The sequence below is a fragment of the Bufo bufo genome, chromosome 6 (assembly GCF_905171765.1).
Source record: "Bufo bufo chromosome 6, aBufBuf1.1, whole genome shotgun sequence".
Taxonomy (NCBI): domain Eukaryota; kingdom Metazoa; phylum Chordata; class Amphibia; order Anura; family Bufonidae; genus Bufo; species Bufo bufo.
The window spans coordinates 36,697,599-36,721,102 of NC_053394.1; the positions used below are offsets into that span (position 1 = coordinate 36,697,599).

Here is a 23,504-nt window from a genome sequence, read left to right on the forward strand (position 1 = left end):
TGCGCAGACCGGAAGGACGGATCAGGCATTCCGGTATTTTCAATGCCGGATCCGGCACTAATACATTCCTATGGAAAAAAAATGCCGGATCCGGCATTCAGGCAAGTCTTCGGTTTTATCTCCGGCGAAAAAAACTGTAGCATGCTACGGTTTTCTCTTTTGCCTGATCAGTCAAAATGACTGAACTGAAGACATCCTGATGCATCCTGAACGGATTACTCTCCATTCAGAATGCATGGGGATATAACTGATCAGTTCTTTTCCGGTATTGAGCCCCTGTGACGGAACTCTATGCCGGAAAAGAAAAACGCTAGTGTGAAAGTACTCTAATATACATCATTATATAAAGTCACTGACAAAACATTATGTCACAACTTAAGAAAGACGTTTATTCTGACTCCCCCAATCGCTCTGCAGACAGAAGTGAAGATTTTTATAAACATTAAAAATGTATATATTTAGAGAAAAAAAAATAGTATATACAAATGCATTATTATAAATTAGGAGGCATAATCTATGTACAGGGAACTCCTTTTTAGACTTAATCAGACAGAGTTTTTATGAAAGAAAAAAAAAAAAAGTTTTCCATCCCAGAAAAAATATAATATTATGTGAACTGAAGAAGTTATATTCGGAAACGTGCGATGATCCCATGTGTACTTTCACTTCTTGGTCACTATTTTGGAAGACGTCTCAGTTCATTCATGAGCCAGATAGCCATACTGAGGAGAGCGAGCGAGCCAGACTGGTGGGTGGCAGCTAAAGGTGTTGGGACGTACAAGAGCAACGTGCTGATGCCCAGCGTAACCTGAGAAGAAGGAAGAAACACTGTAAGGTGGGACTGCTGTTCTGCACCATGTGATTGAATTACCTCCAGTCAATGATATACATGACAGCAAGTCTGTGCTTTCCACAATAGAAATATACAGAGATGTAACTGGCTACCTGTAAATAGGCCACAGCAATGAGAGAATTCACAGCGAGCCTTGCTCTTCGAGGCAGAGGAATCTTCCGAGAATAGTAATATAAGCCAGTGATCGCTGCTACAGAGCTGATCCCCTAGAAAAAGTCATAGAAAAGATTGCAAAAATTATAAGTAAATTAATGAAATTAACCATTTTTTGTAAACTGATGCACCAAATGACACCACTTATTCAAAATATTTTTGATGCAGATACATTAGTATATCTAGGCCATTGTATTCAATCCTAAGTGACTTTTAGTAAATTTAGGCCACTGTGCCTCTTGGCTAACGCGTCTGTGCCAAAATTCTGTCTAAAATTGGTGCATCTTGGGTTTTTACACTTTTTTTTGCCATGCTCGAAGGGGTAAGGATTAGAGAAAAGGGAAAGGGTGAGACCTAAGATGGGTCATGATTCTGGCATAAAAATCTGTCTTAAAGTAAGCCAACCAATAGTTGGTGTAGAGCCAGAGAAAAGTGTCCATCCCTGCACCACATTTATCATCCAGCCTGAGCCCCTGTAATAAATCTGGCAGAGGTCCAGACCGCCGGTCGGTCTACGTTTATGCCATCTTTAGGATTAGTCATTCTGGGTCAATATCTTTTGAGATGTTTGGTGTTGTTACACCTCAGTGTACCACCCGCACCCCGATAGTCTTTACACTTTTGACAAGGTAAACTATTTGCATGTGCTAGTGGTTACCATTTAGTTAAAATAGTTGCTTAAGTTTCATGACACAGTCTCCACTCCATCACTCATTTTCAGGCCCCCGATATTCAGTTCACAACCTGCTCCTAGTTTCAGGCTTTTCTCATGTGGGCATGTCTCTCCCAGTAAAACATGCTGGACATGAGGCCTGTGTGTCCATGATGCTGCTGGCTTCACCAGCTCCCATGTATCAGCACAGCTTCATTGCTTCACTGATAACCATTCACTTGGACTGACAGCCACTTAGGCAGATGCGTCTGTGATTTCCCTGCCCTGTAGAGTTTGCCGCAGGTTCTATCCTCTCTCTACACTAATATAAAGCTTGTGTGATCTGCCCCCTTTGCAGACAGCCTTTTATTTGTGTTCTCGTCCCTGTCTACAGCCTGTATGAGTTGCACTCTTTGGATGTTTTTCTCCACACTGATCTGCCGTCTACAACTTTGTCTCCCACCTGCAGGTATCTCTAACAATAAGAGGGAGAGAGCAGAGAAAGAGGAGTGAATGGGGCTGAGCTGCGATACCACGCACGGGCGCTATACAATGTACGGCGGTGTGCTTGGTGAGCTGAGAGAAGGCTGCACCGCTACTGCGAGCGCCCGTGGCTTCTCAAACAGCTGATCGGTGGGGGTCGAAGGTTTCGGACGCCCACCTATTATATACTGATGAGCTATCCAGAGGATAGGTCATCAGTAAAAAAAAAATAATAATTTAACACTTTAATTTAGCATTGAAAAAGCAAATGAACAAGACAGTTCTAGAGCAGGAGGAGCCCAGCAATTAGTCAAAATAGATGCAGTAAAAGGTGCAATTTTTTCAATATAAATCCCTGCTCACTCTGGGCTTAGGAGTCCTTTCAGTGGAATGACTCATGTGTATTGTTGGAGAATTAGCATTAGATCTGATAGTCAGCCATGTTGTATCAAGCAGACATCTTGTGTCCTTGCTTTAGAAAGGAGTTCAGTTGAGGAATTAATTCTCTTGTTGGAGTACACTGTGGTGTGTCCTAGTGGTAGGAGATAGAGTTTTAAGTAATGGATTAAAGCAGGCATGGACAACCTGAGGCTCTCCAGCTGTTGTAAAACTACAACTCCCACCATGCCCTGCTGTAGGCTGATAGCTGTAGACTGTCCGGGCATGATGGGAGTTGTAGTTTTGCAACATCTGGAGAGCCTCAGGTTGGCCATCCCTGGATTAAAGGGTCACGATATAAGGGTGACCTTGAGAAAGTAAGCGAATGGTATATGTATTAATGGAAGACGTCTTGGCTGGAAAAAAAAGGAACTTGTTTACTGAAATTGTAGAAGTTCATTGAAATGTTTATGATTATGTTTGACCCTTGGTGTTGGGATAGGTAATAAATAAGGATGACCAATTCTAGTGTTAATGGAGAAGGAGAACGGAGACAAGGACTAAGACCGGGGAATACTGATGAATGATGTGTTATGATAAGAAAGTTGTCCAACTGAAAGTTGGTGGCGGTGTAACTTTTGTACGTCAATGTATATGAATAGTAAAATATTTGTGATGACATATGTTATGTATAATAATGATTTAGTGAAGTATTTTGTGTGTAAACATTTATGTCTATGGACTGCGAAATACTGCGGAAAACTTGAATTATAATACTAATTATTCCTTTGTTCTTTGGGGACATAGGCACACAGCACTGCCGCTCCATACTTCCACCTACCTCATGTCATATTCTGCTTGACTTTTATATTTATTTCTACGCTGTCTTGCTCCTCAAGAAGTCTGGTGTTGCTGCGGCCAATTTCCAACATGTATGTGCATACAGATATAGCTGTCAGCTACTCACGCTGATCATATACATTACAAACTCAATCTTTATGACTTTCATATGTCAAGAGACGAAGCATATAATGCCACTTACAAGGATGCGGTGATCGAACTGTACTGTTGTTGGATTTTCAAAGACGTTTCTCAAGGTTGGAGAAAAAGCAAGTAGATCATCCGGGATCCAACGCTCTCCCATCTTAGGAAAAGAATTGTAAACGAGACCGGCATCTAGTCCTGCCACAAAGGCTCCTGATGTCAGAGAAATGACTCCTATTAGTCATTAGTTAGACAATGACTATCTTTACTGACACTATATACTAAAAACGCATTTCCTTCAATCACTTTCATAAGTCACACACCAAAGACAATCTCATCAAAATCAAAGGGGCATTTTCATCTGGCCATTTAAGGCATATCGACAAGATATTTTGAGAATTGGGCCCCATAGTGAATGGAGAGCAAGCCGCGGCTATGCGGCCACCCCTCTGTTCACGGCTAGTACTGGCTTGGCTATTTTCAGAATTCCTATAGCAGTGAATTGAGGAGTGGGCGCAGGTTGCTCTCCATTCCCTGCTATGGGAATTTCAAAAATAGCTGGGCGCACGCTCAGCTTTTTTCAGCAGAGAATGGAGAAAAACCAGGCATGCACAGCGTTCATGGTGGGGCCCTGTTCTTGAGCTAGGAGTGGGTCCAAGAGGTAGGACCCACACCTGACATTTATAGCATATCCTATCGATATACCATAAATATCCAGATAGGACTCCTCTTTTAAAGGGTCACTGAGTTTTCATAAAACTTTTGATATGTTCTAGAGAGACATAGCAAAGGTTTTGATTGGTGGAGGGCTGAGTGTTGGGACCCCCACCAACCACTATAACAAGGAGACAGAAGAGCTCGCATATCTCGCTCTCCCTCTCCTTACAGCAGGGGACAGAATCAAGACAGGCCCAAAGGCTTTGTATTGGGTCAGTCTCCTCTCTCCTCGCTCTAGTGATCAGTGGGGGTCTCAGCACTCAGACCCCCCCACAATCTGAAAGTGCCTACAAACTGCTCAGCTAAAATGGGAGCCAATGGATGCACTAGGGGTATCAGGAGACTGACTTGAATTAGAACATTTGGAACTTTATCAGTTCATTCAATTATGTGTATTTATGTAAAATCAGCCAAGTATTTTAAAGCAGAAAAAGTCAATAATGGCTATGGACACCTTTACAGTGGTTTTATTTATTGTTCATTTACATCCTAACCATAACATTACTTTCTAAATAGTCTTTGTTAAAGAATTCTCATTTTGATTCTGCAGAGTGAGTGTATGTCCTTCACCTAATGCTGGATTTACATGGCTCGATTTTCGGGCTACTATTACGTACGAACGCTCGTTCCTGATAATTGGCCTGTGTACAGGTCCTGCAGATCACCCAATGAATGAGCAAAATGCTTGCTCTTCGGGTGACATGATCTTTTGTGAGGACATCTCAATCATGGTTTCTGGGCAGCAGATCATGCTGTTTAAGACACTAAGTCAAACGGTCTATAGCCTACAAATGAAACTGTATATGAAGTACCTGACAGCGCTGTTAGGAAGACGAGACCTGTCGTCCAGTGCGTAAACTTCCTTAGCTTCAGCAGCTGAGTTGTTTCAATCATCTTTGGAAAAAAAAAAAAAAAACAACGTTATAATATGCACAGCCCATGGCACATCATGAAAAAAATGCAGACCCTTTTCCTGATGTCATACAAACCCTTGAGGCTACAGCAGCACAGGATGGATTTTGGTGCAAAAACTCGGCAATGAATCAAGGTCAAAATCTGTTTAAGTTACATGGGGATTATGCTGGGAATTCTGGCTGCAGAATTTTATCCTCTCCAGTGTAAGCAACAAGGTATCTTCTCTTTTCTCAGGAAGTACCCCTTTGCATTTTGTTTTCCCCTGGAGCATTGCCAATAAATCTCCATACTATGCAGCACTATCGGTAAGTCTCCTGCCTAAGCTGAAGCCTCTCCATTGCAAAGGGTCAAGTCTGCTGAGAAAATCTGCAGTATAAGGCCTCTTGCACACGATCGTTGTGTGCCCATGGGCTGTGTGCACTCCGCGTCACGGATGCGAACCCGTTCACTTGAATGGGTCTGCAATCGCGGAGATGAGGAACGGAAGCACGGATCGGAACCCCCTGAAAGCTTCCGTGGTTTTTCTGTCCGTGCCTCCGTACCGTAAAAAAATAAAAAACTTGTTCTATTTTTTTTTTAGGTGCGGACGGATCACGGACCCATTCAAGTTGAATGGGTCTCGATGCGTCCCGGCCGCCCACGGACGTTGCCCGTGCATTGGGGACCGCAAATGCACGGAACGGATGCACAGCGTTTGTGTGCAAGCAGCCTAAAATGAAATGTGGATTTAAAGAGGACATTTTACCACAAAATGCAGTGCAATCTGACAGCACCATGTTATAGAGCAGGAGAAGCTGAGCAGATTGATATACACTGTATTATTGTAGGAAAAGATTCAGTAAAACTTGTAATTTATACATTTATATCTTTATTGCTTTCCCTCCTGTGAAGGCCTATTGGTACAGGAGGCTGGTGTGTGTAAGTGTGGATACAGAGATAGCGGTCAGTCACTGATAACACCTCCTCCCTGTACCAATAGATTTTCACAGGGGCGCAAAAAAAACAACAATATAAATGACAGGTTTTACTGAATATTTTCCCCACACGCTATATATCAATCTGCTCAGCTTCTCCTGCTCTATAACATGGTGCTTTGAGTTTGCATTACATTTTCGGGTGACAGGTCCTCTTTTAAATCCACATTTCATTTTACAACAGCGTATTTCTGTTACTGTATAGGCTGTGGATTTCTCCACGGCTGAAAATCCTTTGCCAAATACCTTTTGTTTAGGAAGCAGAAGAGATAATCCTGTCCAAAGACTTGCACAATAGAGAACAAGTGCAGAGCCTAAATGTGCGGCCAGGCGATACTGACTGACACGGGGCACATCATAAGAGTCCGGTTTCTCTTCTAGTCCACTCTTCACCATGTACCAGCCCAGCAGACCCTGTAAAGAGACAGACACATACGTCAAGATAAACTAACTCTCTCTCTGAGAGGAGAACAATTCCTTTATCCCTCTCTGCCCTTCCTTTTTTTTTTTTTGTACCTGGAAGCAAACAAATCCGCAGAGGCCGAGCACACGTCCTTTCATTCCCCGGTTAAACCATCCCTTTCTCCAGAAGTAGATGGCAGGTAAAATGTAAGCCAGGCCCACTGCTCGTCCCCACATCCGATGGGAATACTCCATGTACCAAATAAACTTGAATTCGTTCAGGGTCATGTTGTGATTCAAACTAAAGGAAATAAAAAAAAAAAAAAACAAAACAAGATATCAAGTCAGGCCTTTCGAGACTCTATGGGAGAAATGGTTAACTGGGAGACCAAATCATTGGACCCCCACCAATGACACATGTATGCCATAAATGTATGTGACTGAAAGCCCCTAGTGTTTTCCTCCTATGCCCTCTGTCCCCTCCCTGCTGTAAATGCTACAGGCCCAGCTTGTTCTAGGTCATTGCCTCTTATATATTTGCCACTTATCTTACACTTTGAATTCTGGGAACTGCTGGTATTTGTGAAACTCTGCCTCCCATTCTTCCCGAGTTCTCGGTGGCTTCATTTCTTTCACCAGGTGCCAATCGACCATCGACAGCCCGGACTCTGTTAACCTACGGAACAAAAAGTGGGAAAAGGTTTAATTGTCTGTTGGTTCTTCACAATATCCATTTCTGCGAAAGAGTAACAACCAGGATGAATACTGCAAAATTGACCACATGGATCGTCACCCCTGCTTTCCTAAACTTGTGAATGAAACATTTCAGGAGCTTTAGGCCCCTTTCACACGGGCGAGTATCACTTGTGCGTTGCGTGAAAATCGCAGCATGCTCCTCTTTGTGCATTTTTCACATAACGCAGGCCCCATAGAAATGAATGGGGTTGCGTGAAAATCGCAAGTATCCGCAAGCAAGTGCGGATGCGGTGCGATTTTCACGCACGGTTTCTAGGAGACGGATGGGGACCTGATCATTATTATTTTCCCTTATAACATGGTTATAAGGGAAAATAATAGCATTCTGAATACAGAATGCAAAGTACAATAGGGCTGGAGGGGTTAAAAAAAAATAAAAAATAATTAAACTCACCTTAGTCCACTTGCTCGCGCAGCCCGGCTTCTTTTCTGTCTCCTTCTTTGCCGATTGCAGGAAAAGGACCTGTGGTGACGTCACTCCGGTCATCACATGATCCATCACCATGGTAAAAGATCATGTGACGGACCATGTGATGACCGGAGTGACGTCACCACAGGTCCTTTTCCTGCAATCAGCAAAGAAGGAGACAGAAGAGAAGCCGAGCTGCGCGAGCAAGTGGACTAAGGTGAGTTTAATTATTTGTAATTTTTTTTTAACCCCTCCAGCCCTATTGTACTATGCATTCTGTATTCAGAATGCTATTATTTTCCCTTATAACCATGTTATAAGGGAAAATAATACAATCTACAGAACATCGATCCCAAGCCCGAACTTCTGTGAAGAAGTTCGGGTTTGGGTACCAAACATGCGCGATTTTTCTCACGCGAGTGCAAAACGCATTACAATGTTTTGCACTCGCGTGGAAAAATCACGCATGTTCCCGCACCTTTTCCCGCAACGCCCGTGTGAAAGAGGCCTTAGAGAGCTGGGTGAAAAACAATGTCATCAACCAGCATTCCCAGACGCATCCGCTGAAGAGAATTACAACATATAGCATTTAACTAAAGGGGTTGTCTAGGATCAGGACTATATGGCTGCTTTCTTCCAAAAACTGTGCCACAACTGTCCACAGGTTGTTCGTGGTATTGCAGCTCAGTCCCATTTACCGGAGCTGAGTACTCATACCAGTGTGGTGCTGTTTCTGGAAGAAAGCAGTCATGCTTTTCTAATCCTGGGCAACCCCTTTAAAGGATTTTGCTTATTCCCAAAGATGCTGCAGCATTACCTCCTGTGACCATTCTGCACGCTCAGCAGAAGAAGCTGATGTCTGTATTTGGGGGTCTTGCTGCAATCATGGATTATACTAAAATAGCACTTACCTAGTTACTCCACCAATGATCACAGCTCCGGCTACCATACCGCTGCACACAAGAAGCCAGCGACCCATGACACGTTCGGCAGCAGAGTTTGGTACAGACCCGACCGCAGCTCTGGATGGAGCGGCCACCTCCGACACCACACTGCTCTTCCATCTTTTCTGGACTGTGTGTTTCCACTGAGTGCCGGGATGCTAATACAAGTGAGAGACGATGCAGAGCGATAAACTCAATAAGCCACAAAGTACATGATACAAGAAGACTCGCTACATGTATATAAAAAAAAAAACAACATATAAAAGGGATGCAAAACCAGCTACACAGTAGAAAGGATCAGATGCATATAAAGGGGATACAAGCACTGTATAGCCATAAGATGGGGTCCACAGATTAATATACTCCACCATTTCCGTGGTAACCCACCATACATAGGTTTAACTTCAGACATAAAGCCGAAATCCTTTAAACTGGATAATCATGTATAGAGGACATAATCATGTATAGAGGAGGCCAAAATACATAAGAATAATACAGGTGAGTATTTACCTTTGCGCCTGCTGAGTGAATGTAGCGCACAGCTTGCACTCTGCAGTGTGTCAGGCTGGAGCGAAGACTCAAAAGAAGCATCTTTGGTTCCTTCTAACACAAGATCAGCTGATACAATTTTACAATCTCCACTAAAAATTCACCTATAATGGAAAAAAATATTATTAAAAAAACACATGAGAAGTCGTAGCTGTTGGATGGCGATGTAGAACGTTTAACGTTACACCTTAGGACGGCCAGACTCCGCAAGCTGAGTGTCTTCGATAATGACTAATGTATGGCAGCCTAGCAATCTCAGCAGCATCGCTGAACAAGTTCACATCATTTGATTTGCTTAGGTGAAGGCTGGAAAAAAGGTCTCATGCACGTGGCTCTATCTGTTTTTGCGATCCGCAAATCACGGATCTGCAAAACAGGGATACCGGACGCGCGAGTTCCGCATTTTGCCGATCAGCGCGTCCTGCCCTCTTAAAAACTCCTATTCTTGTCCGTAAAATGGACATGCAAAAATAGGACGTGCTCTATATTATTTGCGGGGCCACAGAACGGACATATGGATGCGAAGACAGAAATGAACCGGTCCACATCTGATCAGCAAGAAATGTGGACTGAAACTACCGTTGTATCCATGAGGCCTTGTTCTGAGGATGCCAGTGGTCAACCCCTATTTTAGGGGTCCAGGATGATTGTTTTTTTAAAAGGCTATGTACACCTTTGGGGGCCATTTTTTTTTATTATTGCATTGTACTCATTTTTAGCTAAAAATAACTTTTTAAATTAATATCTTTATTAAAAATATGGTTGCTTTTTTTGTGTAAATAGCCGAGATGCTCTAGCAGCAGCATTCGCGTTTTACAGCCTTGTAAGTATTTATAGAAACCTGTGCGGGGGAAACCCAAATTCTTGTTGAAGATTAGTAAAGGACTTTATTTGCCCATTACTATATAGTTGTGAAATCCACCGAAGACCTTGTGATCTCCAAGTTAAGAGAGCTTTGTTAGGAAGTTTCATCTCTAGTAATTGAAGGGGAGATATAGCTGAAGCGTTGATATGTCGAAGAGCACTTCTGTGGTGGAATGAGCGCCAATGATGAAGAGCTGCGTCTATAACGTAGGGTAGGTTAGAGAGCTTAGTTGGGGAAGGGTTTTAACAATCGATTAGTAAGGTTCTGAGATGTTTCGGTATGGATAAGGAGGATTCTATTTGAATCCATGGAATGGAAGTCTCCCCCTCCCACCACCTAAAAAGCAGATTGACCTGTGTTGCCAGGAAATGATCTGCCAAATTTGGTAATCCCGGACCGCCACCCCTTTTAGCGAGAAGGAGGAAACTCGTGGTTTCCTTCCTGCCCAAACAAAGGAGCTGAGAAGACCCTGTGCTGAGAAGACCCTGTGCTGTTATCAAGAAGTGAGAAGGTATTCTGATGGGGACTGTGCGGAAAATGAATAAAAGCTTAGGTAGGGTCATCATTTGAAAAGTAGCAATATGGCCTACCCATGAGATTTCAAATTTACCATAGGAAGCTATATAGTTTTTGATGGTATCTGATAGCTTGAGCTAAGGGTTCTATGTCTGTAAAGAATAAATCAAGGCAATTGGACTTACTGTAGATTTCTTGAAAACGTTTCACTCGTTCTAGTGAAACGTTTTCACTAGATATACTAAATATACCATGACCTGGATAAATGAGAACCTTCACAGACATAAAGGGTTCCATGGCTAAAACAAAAACGAGGGGGGATAAAGGAAATCCCTGACGAAGCCAACCAAGTTGATACCGCTCCATTTACAAATACTTTTGCTGTAGGAACGGAATACAAAGCTTTAATGGCTGTGATTAGAGTACTTCCTAGGCCTAGTCTTTCCAGGACTGAGAAGGCATAAGACCAGTTTAGGCGATCAAACGCCTTCTCAGCGTCTAGCGTGACCAAGAAAGCAGGACTTTTATGACGTACAATATGATCAAGGATATTTAACGCCCTTCGTGTGTTGTCCGTGAGCTGCCTGCCCCCAACAAACCCCACCTGATCTATATTCACTAGTGATGGGAGGACTTTTGAGAGTCTGTTCACGAGTACCTTAGCGTAAATCTTTATATCTGTATTCAGGAGAGAAATGGGTCTGAAATTTGGGGGGTTTATCTTGCGTCTTGCTGGGTTTGGGTAGTGCCACAATGGTGGCAGACATTTCCCGTGGGAATGCTCCCCCTCCTGAAATGCTTGTGTAAACATTGACGTCATATTAGATAATAAATATGGGGTAAAGGTTTTGTAATAAGCGTTGGATAATCCATCTGGGCCCGGGGATTTATGTAGAGGTAAGGATGAGATGACTTGAGATATCTCTGCAGATGTGAACGGAAGCGATATTGAGTTTTGTTGCTGTTCCTGTAACATGGGAAGATTAAGGGAAGATAAGAAGGAGTTTATCTCCTGTGGGGTGGCCTGATGGGTTTGTGGAGATGTTTTCAGGTTGTATAGGGATGAATAATATTCCATAAATTGATTGGCAATATCCTTCGGGTCATATAATTTGCTCTTATTGTCCGAATTAAATAGGAAGAGGATTCTAGATTTAGCTAGCCCCTTTTTTATCCTGTTAGCTAGTAGCTTTCCTGCATTATTATTCTGGTTATAATAACGAGCTTTAACCAAGAGGAGTTGTTTTTCATATCAATAAGGTAGACCGTCTTTTAGTTGTAATCTCAGGGAGTCAATATGAGTTTTTCGGTCCTCAGTAAAGATGGTTTTGTTCAGAGCCTCTAAAGCTGCCAGTTTAGAAATAATAGAGTCTAATTGCCGTCCCCTTTCCCTTTTTCGCACGGTGACCCAACTTAATAAAAATGCCCCTTAGGAAAGCTTTGTGAGCATTCCAGAGGCTGAATGGGCTGCTAGACACTGAACCTATTATTTAAGGAGAAATACTCTGATAATTCTCTCTCTAGCGCGCACTACATCGCCACAGAATATCCTTGACGTTGTATGTTTCTGTAATAGATAAGGAAATTGCGGCATGGTGGATTGAGAGGCTAGCTGCAATAAAGATCGTCCTAGAAGAAACAGGTCTATGTGGGAATACGTATTGTGCACTGAGGAAAAGAAGGAAAAGTCACGTTCTTGGAGGTGGTGAATTCTCCATATATCATATACAGTGGATATAAAAAAAGTCTACACACCCCTGTTAAAATGTCAGGTTTCTGTGCTGTAAAAAAAAATGAGACAAAGATAAATCATTTCAGAACTTTTTCCACCTTTAATGTGACCTATAAACTGTACAACTCAACTGAAAAACAAGTCATTTCAATAAACTGAGGTGTCTCACACGTGATTAGCTCTGGTGTGGTGCTACAAGCCCAAAAAAGGGGAACACCCAACCCTTTAATAGTAAGTATTTGTATATATGGAAAAATGGGCGAGCACTCATGCATTCGGCATCCAATTGAAATATGCAGAAAATGTATTCAATGATAAGTTCACATATACGCATAAAATCTTTAAAATCAATTTAAAAATAACAATAAAACAATAAAAAATAGTATATAATACAATACAGACAAAAAAAATTATTGTGCAGATGGCTATGTTTGAGCAACCTGTGTTTGGTCTGCCACCATTTCACGCTTGCTATTGTTAAACCACTTTAAGCAATTTCATCTGTGGCCGCGTCAACGGATATTTCTCCTATATTAGAATCACTAGTAGAATGTCACTTTTTGGGTGCGCACATTGCACCTGTTGCAAAGTCACAGAAAAAGCACATAGTGTATTTCCCGGTGAATCGTATGACACTGCACATAGAGTCTTTCCTTATATTTCTTAGACTCCCATTTTGCCAATGTACAGGGACAATCTTCAAGGATGTTTGGCTTACCTCCTTCCAACCGTGTAGTTCGGATGTCTGCCGATCACTTGGCGAGGAGCGAGCGCTACGGATTGTTACCAGCGTATCCCGCCGCTCTCCTCGAGCCAAGAAAGTTCGGATCTCGCGGGAGTAGCACAAGTCTCGCGGGAGCTCACGTGCTCTTCCACTGTGAATATATTCAAGTCCTGGGATCAGAGGAAATATACACTCACCTAAAGAATTATTAGTGCCCCCATACTAATACGGTGTTGGACCCCCTTTTGCCTTCAGAACTGCCTTAATTCTACGTGGCATTGATTCCACAAGGTGCTGATAGCATTCTTTAGAAATGTTGGCCCATATTGATAGGATAGCATCTTGCAGTTGATGGAGATTTGAGGGATGCACATCCAGGGCACGAAGCTCCCGTTCCACCACATCCTAAAGATGCTCTATAGGGTTGAGATCTGGTGACTGTGGGGGCCATTTTAGTACAGTGAACTCATTGTCATGTTCATGAAACCAATTTGAAATGATTCGAGCTTTGTGACATGGTGCATTATCCTGCTGGAAGTAGCCATCAGAGGATGGATACATGTTCTCATTCTGTTTACGCCAAATTCGGACTCTACCATTTGAATGTCTCAACAGAAATCGAGACTCATCAGACCAGGCAACATTTTTCCAGTCTTCAACAGTCCAATTTTGGTGAGCTCGTGCAAATTGTAGCCTCTTTTTCCTATTTGTAGTGGAGATGAGTGGAACCAGGTGGGGTCTTCTGCTGTTATAGCCCATCCGCCTCAAGGTTGTGCGTGTTGTGGCTTCACAAATGCTTTGCTGCATACCTCTGTTGTAACGAGTGGTTATTTCAGTCAACGTTGCTCTTCTATCAGCTTGAATCAGTCGGCCCATTCTCCTCTGCCCTCTAGCATCCACAAGGTATTTTTGCCCACAGGACTGCCGCATACTGGATGTTTTTCCCTTTTCACACCATTCTTTGTAAACCCTAGAAATGGTTGTGCGTGAAAATCCCGGTAACTGAGCAGATTGTGAAATACTCAGACCGGACCGTCTGGCACCAACAACCATGCCACGCTCAAAATTGCTTAAATCACCTTTCTTTCCCATTCTGACATTCAGTTTGGAGTTCAGGAGATTGTCTTGACCAGGAACACCCCCCTGAATGCATTGAAGCAACTGCCATGTGATTGGTTGACTAGATAATTGCATTCATGAGAAATAGAACAGGTGGCACTAATAATTCTTTAGGTGAGTGTATTTGTTCCTTGTTCTTTACTTTGTTTCTTCAAGATTCTTTCTGTATGGCCATACAGTTTTTTTACGTCCACTTGTTGCACCAGACGCGTTTCGGGATGGTACGCTATCCCTTCCTCAGTGGTCCTACTGTACATATGCCTACATATGCCGTTCGGCATCTATGTTCAGAAAAGCAGTCTCTGCACATACAGTGGATATAAAAAGTCTACACACCCCTGTTAAAATGTCAGGTTTCTGTGATGTAAAAAAATGAGAAAGATAAATCATTTCAGAACTTTTTCCACTTTTAATGTGACCTATAAACTGTACAACTCAACTGAAAAACAAACTGAAATCTTTTAGGTGGAGGGAAGAAAAAAAAAAATAATAAACTAAAATAATGTGGTTGCATAAGTGTGCACACCCTCTTATAACTGGGGATGTAGCTGTGTTCAGAATTAAGCAATCACATTCACAATCATTTTAAATAGGAGTCAGCATACACCTGCCATCATGTAAAGTGCCTCTGATTAACCCCAAATAAAGTTCAGCTGCTCTAGTTGGTCTTTCCTGAAATTTTCTTAGTCACATCCCACAGCAAAAGCCATGGTCCACAGAGAGCTTCCAAAGCATCAGAGGGATCTGATGGGAGAAGGGTACAAAAGAATTTCCAAGGCATCTACCATGGAACACAGTGAAGACATCATCAAGTGGAGAAAATATGGCACAACAGTGAGATTACCAAGAACTGGACGTCCCTCCAAAATTGATGAAAAGAAGAGAAGAAAACTGGTCTGGGAGGCGACCAAGAGGCCTACAGCAACATTAAAGGAGCTGCAGGAATATCTGGCAAGTCCTGGCTATGTGGTACATGTGACAACAATCTCCCGTATTCTTCATATGTCTGGGCTATGGGGTAGAGTGGCAAGACGAAAGCCTTCTCTTATGAAGAAAAACATCCAAGCCAGGCTACATTATGCAAAAACACATCTGAAGTCTCCCAAAAGCATGTGGGAAAAGGTGTTCTGGTCTGATGAAACCAAGGTTGAACTTTTTGGCCAAAATTTCAAAAGATATGTTTGGTGCAAAAACACCACTGCACATCACCAAAAGAACACCATCCCCACAGTGAAGCATGGTGGTGGCAGCATCGTGCCAAGGGGCTGTTTTTCTTCAGCTGGAACTGGGGCCTTAGTTAAGCTAGAGGGAATTATGAACAGTTCCAAATACCAGTCAATATTGGCACAAAACCTTCAGGCTTCTGCTAGAAAGCTGAACATGAAGAGGAACTTTATCTTTCAGCATGACAACGACCCAAAGCATACATCCAAATCAACCAAGGAATCACCAGAAGAAGATTAAAGTTTTGGAATGGCCTAGCCAGAGCCCAGACCTGAATCCGACTGAAAATCTGTGGCGTGATCTGAAGAGGGCTGTGCACAGGAGATGCCCTCGTAATGACAGATTTGGAGTGTTTTTGCAAAGAAGAGTGGGCAAATCTTGCCAAGTCAAAATGTGCCATGCTGAGACTTATACCCAAAAAGACTGAGTGCTGGAATAAAATCAAAAGGTGCTTCAACATAGTATTAGTTTACGGGTGTGCACACTTATGCAACCACATTATTTTAGTTTTTTGTTTTCTTCCCTCCACCTAAAAGATTTCAGTTTGTTTTTCCATTGAGTTGTACAGTTTATAGGTCACATTAAAGGTGGAAAAAGTTCTGAAATTATTTATCTTTGTCTCAATTTTTTAAATCACAGAAACCTGACATTTTAACAGGGGTGTGTAGACTTTTTATATCCACTGTAGTTCTTCCCTATGCAACAGAGGGCCTAGAACTGCTTTGTGAGCCCTGGAGGGGGCTGTCGAATCCACAGCCGCATCTGGAACCATATTGAAATCCCCACATAGTAAAACATGACCTTGCTTTAACTTATTCACTTTTGCTGCGAGTCTATTAAAAAAATTGGTCTGATGCTTGTTAGGAGCATAAACTACTACTATAGTATAGGTGATATTGTTTAGACTACATGCATGAATAATAAACCTTCCATTTGGATCCACAGAAGATGCAATAGGTGACTAGGCAACTGAGGATTTAAAGGCTAACACAACCCCTCTCTGCTTCTTATGGGCATCTTGAGGTATAATGTGCGATTCTTGAATACACAGAACATCAGCGTGTAGTTATTGACATTGAGGGATACTAGTTTAAAGGAATTCTGTCATCAGATTTTACCCTTATAACCTAAAGATATCCTCATGTCCGGACTAATAAGAAGAATCCTGAGCTGGCCTTATTAAACCTCACTGTAGCTCTATTTGTCCAAAAAACAGGTTTTTATAACCTGCCAATCACTTACTTAAGGTGCCCAAGGGGAGGTCCGTTAATACAGGGTGCCCGGCCGCACCCCTCGCCGCCCGGTGCCCAGCGCCGCCTTCCGTCTTCAGCGCCGCCTTCCCTGTCTTCAGCACCGCCTTCTACAGCTCAGCACCGCCTCCGCAATCCTCCCGTCCCTCTGCCAGATCCCGCGCCTGCGCACTAAGCTCAGCCAATCTGCAGGTCAGAAGTGCGCATCAGGCCGGCGCATGCGCACTTCGCTCAATGAAGCCGCTGCCAGGAGTCCGCACGGGCGCATCAGGCCGAGCCTAGTGCGCAGGCGCGGGATCTGGCAAAGGGACGGGAGGATTGCAGAGGCGGCGCTGAGCTGTAGAAGGCGGTGCTGAAGACAGGGAAGGCGGCGATGAAGGCGGCGCTGGGCACCGGACGGCGAGGGGTGCGGCCGGGCACCCTGTATTAACGGACCTCCCCTTGGGCACCTTAAGTAAGTGATTGGCAGGTTATAAAAACCTGTTTTTTGGACAAATAGAGCTACAGTGAGGTTTAATAAGGCCAGCTTAGGATTCTTCTTATTAGTCCGGACATGAGGATATCTTTAGGTTATAGGGGTAAAATCTGATGACAGAATCCCTTTAATCACCACGGTGCCGCCCCATTATGCTATAATTGCTTTGCGAACTAAGAAGTATGATAGACGACACAGACCTGTAAAAATGGATTGCAGAGGGAAAATTTCTATCTGAAATGACAATCATCCAAAATGACCCCGTAGTAAAACTGTGCATTAAAAGAGAAATAACATAAACAAAACAAAAATGCAAAATTTTGGGCTGAACGAATAACAATTCAAACTGAAGTTGACCTGTATTAGTCACCCTATTGTCGGATGAATAGAAACTTGGGGTCAGAGTTCGTGCTGTTGCCCTTAACCGTCATAGCGGTCTATGGCACTAATGAAAGATCAAGATAGTCCGTGTTTGGTCGCCGTTCCGTTTTCAGGTGGTATTGTGGTTGATAATGAGGAATAATAGCTTCCGCAACTGAAATGTTCCAGGATTACGGTAATTTACGGCCCTCTTCCACTGTAGTAACGATAAGTTGTTTCCCTTCATGGATGAGTAGAATCTTCACCAGAAAGCCCCACTTGTACGCCATTTTATGTTCCCTGAGAGCTATAGTGATTGGGGCGAACACACGGCGTTGGCTTGAGAGATCTGCATACAATTTCTCTGTTTGATATGGTGTCGGCAAGTTTGGCATTTGCCTTGCCGCAGCTAACATGATAAAAATGTATGCGCGCCAAAGTGTCCCTGGGAGCTGTGTCAAGAAGATGGCTGGGATTCGGAATCCTGTGAGCCCTGTCTATGGTAAAGTCCATGTCTGAGCAGGAGGGGAGAAGCAATTTAAGAAGGGCTTGCAAATATGGAGTTATCGCAGATGGGCTGATATCTTCAGGTATCCCCCTAAACGTGATATTATTCCGCCTAGAGCGATCCTCTTACGTCTATTATTTTAGCTTTCATGGCAACATGTGACACTCGTGACTCAACCTCAGCAATGGAGGATTTTATAGGGGTTAATAAGGAGGAGAAGTCCTTATGAACGCAATCAGCATATCTTTCAGTAACTTCCCAGAAGCAGGTTGATCTGATATAGAGATAGATTGGAGTGCCCCAGCCAGATGGCTCGTCTGTAACAACTCAGACTCCGGGCTTACCTCTTCTGCGTGCTCGTCTTGTAGCCGCGGCCTCTGCTTCACTGGGCTTCTGGAATTACGGCTTCCTTCAGACGGTGAGGAGTTCGCTGATCCATGTCGTGACTCTTTGGAAGAGCCTGCTACTGAAGATATGTGTTGGTTCCGGCAGGGAGATTTAGTCTCTGTGGGAGGTATATGCGGGGCTGTAGGTAACTGCTGGGAAGATGGCGGGAGCCCGCGCCATCTGCTTCTTCCTCGAAGAACTCCAGCTTGCCTTGTTTTTGAGGAATTTTCTTCCCTCTAGGCATGGTGAAGACTGTTTTAGATCTTAAGTGGGGGGGTGAACAGGTCGGCGAGAGGCTAAGGACCACGCTAAGAAATCGATGTGTGCCGGAGCTGAAGGATTATGCTGCCATTCCGCTCGGCAGCCACGCCCCTCGACGGCTCCTTATCTCTGACCTTATAAACACTCATTATGGCTAGAATGTGGCTTCGTTTATGACTAGGGATGAGCTAGGGTACCACTTGGAACCGAAACCAAGTTCGGTAAAAGGTTTTTAACAGTAGAAATTAATTTCTGAAGTTATTACACAAAGTCTCGAGAGACACTTCGTGAAGTAAAAACATCGGCTCATAGGAGCCAATACATTCTAATACTGTATGGAGCGCTTCGCTCATCCCTATTTATGACCTCTCAGTAGTTTAGAGATAAGGTTTATTAGATGATGGCACAAAGTGAAAGTACCAGTCACACAGTTGGAAAAACAATTAATCCTTTGTGACAGAACGGCTCAATATCTAATATATAAAACTTTATGTATGTATGTATGTATGTATGTATGTGTGTGTATGTCTGCTAAAGGAATCCGCACCGTCGCATTTACAATTATGAAATTTGGCAAACTGGTACATTAGTTTAACTCCAGGTTTCCATAACAACCCAGCCATTTTTCTTCACTGCTGTAGGAGAGCTTTAAAGGAAATCTGTCATCAGCATAATCGCTATTGAAGTAAAGCCATGGCTTTATAGCTGTGGATGACACTGTTAAGGGAGCGGAGTGCTGTGGAGGTCACAGTTCAGGGGGCAGGTAGGGTGGCCTTTCAGGCTACCCTGAAAAGACGGACTTAAAACCCCGCCACCAGGTCCCACTAAGCCACGCCCCCCACTCCTCAGCCGACAGGGATTGAAAAAATTAAGTTAAAAATCAACTTCTAGGTCCCACTAAGCCACGCCCTGATCCAGTTAGGCCACTCCCCCTCCCACTCCTCAGCCAACAGGGATTGAAAAAATGAAGTTAAAATCAACTTCTGTCACCTGCAGAGGTGGGAGCGAGAGTGACCTTCTCCCTGCAGCTTACACTCAGACAGCACAGAGCTGCTGTCTGAGAGTGAGCTGTTCAAAAGGACATCCCTGTGTCCGTCCAGGCCCTACGGAGGACAGGGAGTCTGAAAGCTGGATTGTCCGGCCTCAAACCGGACCTCTGGCCACCCTAGGGGCAGGCTGCTGTGGAGGTGTAATGACCGGCGTCACGCACAGGGAGGAAAACAGGGAAAGCCCTGCCCAAGGGAGAGGGAAAGGTGGTGACCTCTAACTCACCTTGCGGCTGGCACCTGACTGCCCTGACGTCCCTAGACGGGTTCCTCACCCGTGCGGCGATCACGTGCCTAAACCCTGGCTTTCCCTAAAATGAGCCCTAGATAGTGAACGGGCCGGTGGGATCGCTAGTCCACACCACTGTCACTAAGAGGGAAACACCAGGGAGAGGACAGACAATACAGACAAACACATACACCCAGGTGGGCGACCACAGCAGACCACAAAGGTCCAACAGGGATCCGGAGGGTAGCGTTCTGGACCAACTACCAGAGAACGCAGCAACACAGCTCCAGAGGGTCAGAATAGATGTCCAGGCAGGAAGTTCTATCTCTGGCAACCAGAGAAGTGTGAGAGAGGAATATAAGGAGGTCTGGGAGTGCTGGACAAGGAACAGCTGAGGAGAAGGAGCTACGGATCCCTGAGTGAGCCAAAAGGGTTTGCAAAGCAAACCCAGAAAGCTACCATAAGGAAACAGCCCTATCTTACATAGAGCGTGCAGCCAACCGCTGCGACTTCCTGCCCCCGGGTATAACGGAGTCAGGCGTGGTTCTTGACACCCTCATGACAGGAGGTCACAGTTAAGGGGACGGTCTGCTATGGAGGTTAGTGTTAAGGGGGCAGGATGAGGTGCAGGTCCCTGTTAAGGGGGCAGGATGAGGTGCAGGTCCCTGTTAAGGGGGCAGGATGAGGTGCAGGTCCCTGTTAAGGGGGCAGGATGAGGTGCAGGTCCCTGTTAAGGGGGCAGGATGAGGTGCAGGTCCCTGTTAAGGGGGCAGGATGAGGTGCAGGTCCCTGTTAAGGGGGCAGGATGAGGTGCAGGTCCCTGTTAAGGGGGCAGGATGAGGTGCAGGTCCCTGTTAAGGGGGCAGGATGAGGTGCAGGTCCCTGTTAAGGGGGCAGGATGAGGTGCAGGTCCCTGTTAAGGGGGCAGGATGAGGTGCAGGTCCCTGTTAAGGGGGCAGGATGAGGTGCAGGTCCCTGTTAAGGGGGCAGGATGAGGTGCAGGTCCCTGTTAAGGGGGCAGGATGAGGTGCAGGTCCCTGTTAAGGGGGCAGGATGAGGTGCAGGTCCCTGTTAAGGGGGCAGGATGAGGTGCAGGTCCCTGTTAAGGGGGCAGGATGAGGTGCAGGTCCCTGTTAAGGGGGCAGGATGAGGTGCAGGTCCCTGTTAAGGGGGCAGGATGAGGTGCAGGTCCCTGTTAAGGGGGCAGGATGAGGTGCAGGTCCCTGTTAAGGGGGCAGGATGAGGTGCAGGTCCCTGTTAAGGGGGCAGGATGAGGTGCAGGTCCCTGTTAAGGGGGCAGGATGAGGTGCAGGTCCCTGTTAAGGGGGCAGGATGAGGTGCAGGTCCCTGTTAAGGGGGCAGGATGAGGTGCAGGTCCCTGTTAAGGGGGCAGGATGAGGTGCAGGTCCCTGTTAAGGGGGCAGGATGAGGTGCAGGTCCCTGTTAAGGGGGCAGGATGAGGTGCAGGTCCCTGTTAAGGGGGCAGGATGAGGTGCAGGTCCCTGTTAAGGGGGCAGGATGAGGTGCAGGTCCCTGTTAAGGGGGCAGGATGAGGTGCAGGTCCCTGTTAAGGGGGCAGGATGAGGTGCAGGTCCCTGTTAAGGGGGCAGGATGAGGTGCAGGTCCCTGTTAAGGGGGCAGGATGAGGTGCAGGTCCCTGTTAAGGGGGCAGGATGAGGTGCAGGTCCCTGTTAAGGGGGCAGGATGAGGTGCAGGTCCCTGTTAAGGGGGCAGGATGAGGTGCAGGTCCCTGTTAAGGGGGCAGGATGAGGTGCAGGTCCCTGTTAAGGGGGCAGGATGAGGTGCAGGTCCCTGTTAAGGGGGCAGGATGAGGTGCAGGTCCCTGTTAAGGGGGCAGGATGAGGTGCAGGTCCCTGTTAAGGGGGCAGGATGAGGTGCAGGTCCCTGTTAAGGGGGCAGGATGAGGTGCAGGTCCCTGTTAAGGGGGCAGGATGAGGTGCAGGTCCCTGTTAAGGGGGCAGGATGAGGTGCAGGTCCCTGTTAAGGGGGCAGGATGAGGTGCAGGTCCCTGTTAAGGGGGCAGGATGAGGTGCAGGTCCCTGTTAAGGGGGCAGGATGAGGTGCAGGTCCCTGTTAAGGGGGCAGGATGAGGTGCAGGTCTCTGTTAAGGGGGCAGGATGAGGTGCAGGTCCCTGTTAAGGGGGCAGGATGAGGTGCAGGTCACTGTTAAGGGGGCAGGATGAGGTGCAGGTCACTGTTAAGGGGGCAGTCTGCTATGGAGGTCAATGTTAAGGGGTGGGGTGCTGTAGAGGTGACTGTTAAAGGGGCGGGGTGTTGTGGAGGTCATATTTTAAAGGGAACGGTGCTCTGGGGAGGTCACTGTTAAGTGGCGGGTCATTGTGGAAATCACTGTTAACGAGATGGGGTACTGTGGAGGTCACTAATAAAGGGGCAGCTGCTGTGGAGGTAACTGTTAAAGGAAAGGGCGCTGTGGATGTTGCTGTTAAGGGGGCAGGCCGCTGTGGAGGTCCCTGTTTAAGGGACGGGGTGCTGTAGATGTCACTGTTATGGGGATACTGTCAATATCTTAACGACACACACAAACATTAAATTAAATAGATGAAATATACCCGTGCGAAGCCGGGCAATTGAAAAAAATATTTTTAGCCAAGAATGAGTAAAATGCAATCATTGAAAAAAATAATAATGTTTACCTCCGAAGATGTACAAAAAATAGCCACAAGTGACTGTGTAAACATTACACAAAAAAAGAGGCTATGGTCACAAGGAGGTCACTTGAATCGCAGTCTAATCCTGTGACATCTCAGCGACTCGCCGGCAAACTCTACTAATTCAAAAATATACAAAAACAAGCAAACAGCCAAAATAAATCTAAACATAATGATATATCCAAGTGATAAGCTATGACGACAGCCCCTGTCATGGTGGGACAGAGGTGCTGCTGCTCATTACAATTCTATGGGAGCTGCCGGGTGACTGCACTCACACCTCCGATATATCTGTAGGGGCCTCAGTGCGTGGACTTAGACCCCCAAGGACCCTACGATACCTTCCTATGGATGCACCTGGTGCAAGGGCAAAACGAAGCATCAGACAACCAATCAGATTGCAGCTTACATCTGCCAGCCTCCTTCTGGAAAAAGCAAGCAGCATCCTGATTGGTTGCTATGGGCAACCGCACTTTGTATTGCACTGGCGACCCCCAGCATATAGCCCGGGCTTAGAAAGCACTCAAGTGTTTCGGTTGTCGGTTTTCAAGGATCTAGAAATCCTAACGGACCAAGAATTTTCTCGAATTTGGGCACTTACATTCCCTCATCACACTCGGATGCAATCCAGTGAAGACCGAAATGTCACTCATGGGCGCAGCCATGTTGGGCGCGACGTCATGACGTAAGACGTGTACGTCAGGAATAAACGTCAGACCAGCTAGCGTTATTATATTATAAGTCGGAGGTGGCCGAAAGTGGAGGAATACGTGTACGCTGGCACCAAGCCGCTGTTTTATTATACAATATGATAGCCCTACCACATACCTGAACCAAAATGGCGCCGCCTGTAAAGCCGCCGCAAGACGCACGCTAAAGAGTTTTGACCAATCGCAGAGCGCCGCTGTCAGACGTTCAACCAATGAAACACAGCTAGTGAGAGGAGCTT

At 45.2% G+C, this 23,504-nt stretch overlaps 1 protein-coding gene across 1 annotated transcript; it reads right to left on the reverse strand.

The window, feature by feature from the left end:
• Positions 1 to 373: 373 nt before the first annotated feature.
• Positions 374 to 23,243, reverse strand: LOC121005878 (cytochrome c oxidase assembly protein COX15 homolog). Its single transcript, XM_040438684.1, has 10 exons — positions 23,157 to 23,243; positions 9,131 to 9,273; positions 8,588 to 8,778; positions 7,065 to 7,187; positions 6,626 to 6,812; positions 6,356 to 6,523; positions 5,033 to 5,114; positions 3,562 to 3,716; positions 946 to 1,059; positions 374 to 808 (listed from the first exon to the last, which is right to left on the reverse strand). The coding sequence occupies exons 2-10, from the start codon at positions 9,209 to 9,211 to the stop codon at positions 677 to 679; spliced, it is 1,233 nt and encodes a 410-aa protein (XP_040294618.1). The 5' UTR covers positions 9,212 to 9,273; positions 23,157 to 23,243; the 3' UTR covers positions 374 to 676.
• Positions 23,244 to 23,504: the final 261 nt, after the last annotated feature.